Source organism: Chrysochloris asiatica, unplaced genomic scaffold (assembly GCF_000296735.1).
Source record: "Chrysochloris asiatica unplaced genomic scaffold, ChrAsi1.0 scaffold00066, whole genome shotgun sequence".
NCBI lineage: Eukaryota > Metazoa > Chordata > Mammalia > Afrosoricida > Chrysochloridae > Chrysochloris > Chrysochloris asiatica.
In genome coordinates, this window is record NW_006408584.1 from 17,181,940 (window position 1) to 17,184,385 (window position 2,446).

At 35.0% G+C, this 2,446-nt stretch overlaps 1 protein-coding gene across 1 annotated transcript in view; it reads left to right on the forward strand.

Moving 5' to 3' along the window:
- The window catches only part of LOC102837972 (transmembrane protein 192-like), a 35,924-nt gene extending 34,537 nt beyond the window's left edge, over window positions 1–1,387 (forward strand). Inside the window, exon 6 of the mRNA XM_006864554.1 lies at window positions 1,249–1,387. Coding sequence (XP_006864616.1) covers window positions 1,249–1,387 — 139 coding nt within the window. The remainder of the gene's footprint in view (window positions 1–1,248) is intronic.
- Window positions 1,388–2,446: the final 1,059 nt, after the last annotated feature.

Below are 2,446 nucleotides of genomic sequence, written 5' to 3' on the forward strand. Positions count from 1 at the left end.
ACTAGTGTCATGGTTTATTATATAATTAAGCTCATTTAAAAAAAATGACAATAGTGAAAAATATAGAGAAACAGACAAACTTGAAATCCCACTACCAATGATTATACCAATTTGTTCTGTGTCTTCACCAGTCATGGGTGTTACTAATCTCTTTATAATCTTGGCTCTTTCTAGTGGATTAAAAATAATGTTTTAAGTTTCATTTCTTTGAGTACTAATTGTTGGGATTTAAAAAATATATGTGTAATCTTTTCATAAATCTTTTGAGATGTGTGTATTTAAAAATTTGCTTATTATTCTCCTGGAATATATATTTTTTAAGGAAATAGAATCTTGCCTAGTATATTAAAGGTAGTCCTTGGTTTATATATATTAGAAATATTGGCTAGTATACTTTGGGTTCTTTCTGCCATTTACTCCTCTAACACTGCAATCTAGAATCTACCTCCCATAGCACTGGTGAGAAAGTTTGTGTATCAATGAGTGCCACATCAGATGTAAAAGTGAGAGCCACAGTGAATAGTGAATTTTAATGCCAGGCATCTGTTACTGTCCTCTTTCTTCTACCAGGAATTCAAACCAAACTTCTATTTGAATTGAGTTGATTCTTTCCGCTTTTTCATTGCCCTCAGATTTCTTCTAAGGAAAGAAAATACTGCATATTATTTTTTTAAAAAAAGAAATGATGTAATTGTATATAGACTAACATGAAACAATGTTTTGAATATATTGCTAAGTGAAAATGGCAGGTTGTTGAATAATATGTATGTATAATGTCATACGTCTTACTTAGGTTAAAAAAATGAATTTTGTATATATGTTTGGAAATGGATAGAAATAGTAGTTCACACTCAGATGGGTAAAATGACTGTAGAAGTAGGATAATGAAAGGTGGAGTGGTCTGTTTGTCTGTGTATTCTTTCGCTATCCCTATCGCCGCTGGATCTCCCCTCCTCGTGAACCAAAAACTCGTGACAACTATGTCGAGGTCAGACCCCGGCAGTTAAGTGCCATCGAGTCAGTTCCAACCCATAGCAACCCTGTATAGGGTTTTTGAGGAATAGCAGGTGATCTTGAACCATTGAACTTGCAGTTCAAACCAACCTTGCCCTCCAGCACATTAGCCTGTAGCACCATACCAGCACTCCAAATACAATGTACCATTATGAAAATTAGTATTGATCTGTTTGCAAAGAGATGTATGAATATTGGTGGATATGTATAACCCATTCATGTCTTGATTTGTAGGACTATTTCTAGCCTAGAAGAAATTGTTGAAAAACAAGGAGACATCATAATATACCTGAAGCGACACAATGCATTGTTGAGTAAACGATTATTGACTTTCATGTCCTCTGACCTGTGCTCTCAGCCAAGTAGAATATGAGATGCCCAAAGTCATCAAGCAATCAAAGAATCCTGAGAATTTGAAGACTGATTGCCTGCCAAGCTGCCATATGGAATTCCAGCTTTTGCTGAATAGCATTTTACAATTGATATTGCTAATTTTTATTTGATTGTCACCTGTGTGTTTATATAGTGTGTAGAACTTGTGAACCTTTTTAAGGAGCTTTGTAAGAAGCCTTGTTAACTTGAAGAGGATATCACTTTGCACATTTTGAAATGATTTAACTTCTTGGTTTGTTCTAGGTTCAGAGATATAGTTTAATCATCTCTAAAGCCAACACTTCTTCCGTGTAACTTCAAGACCCATTGCCATCAAGTTGATTCTGGTGCATGGTGACCCCATGTTTTAGAACCCAGCAATAATTTGGCTATTTATGGAGGAAGATATAATTGATAGGATACTCGGTTCTGATGTGATGTAATATTAATAAACACTAATACTTTTTCTAAGATCAATAATGAACATTTCAAAAAGTAAATGAAAATAAAACGAAGCATCAAAACTAGCAAAACAGCAATTGGACAAAATGCATTTAACTATTAAAGCCTTTTGAATTTAGCACTGTGCTATTCCTATGGGTAACAAAAATTAATAAGACAGGCCCTGGGCTATACCTTATATTCTAAGGTAGGAGATAATGCAGTATTTCTAGGCTCTGTGGTAAGTGAAACAATGCCAGTACGTCCAAAGTACTATAAGCTCTTCAGGTCAAAGAGCACCTTAGGAAAGTAGAGAGTTTTAGTTATTTCAAGCAAATTAATGAACAGAAAAACAAGGTAAACAGGTACAAAGGATTATAAGGACTAAATATAGCTTGAACCAAAAGTGTGAGGCAAGACATGAGCTGAGAGTTGGACAGGTTCAGATCTAGATGTCTTTAATGCTAAGGAACTCGGATTTTATCCTGTTGGTAATGGGACCCATTGAAAGATTTCAAACAAGGGAGTGACATAGTCAGTTTTCATTTTAGAAGGATCAGATTGTAGTGCAATCGGGAGGAAAAAAGGGAAGCAGAAAGAGAGGTCCCTGAATTGGACT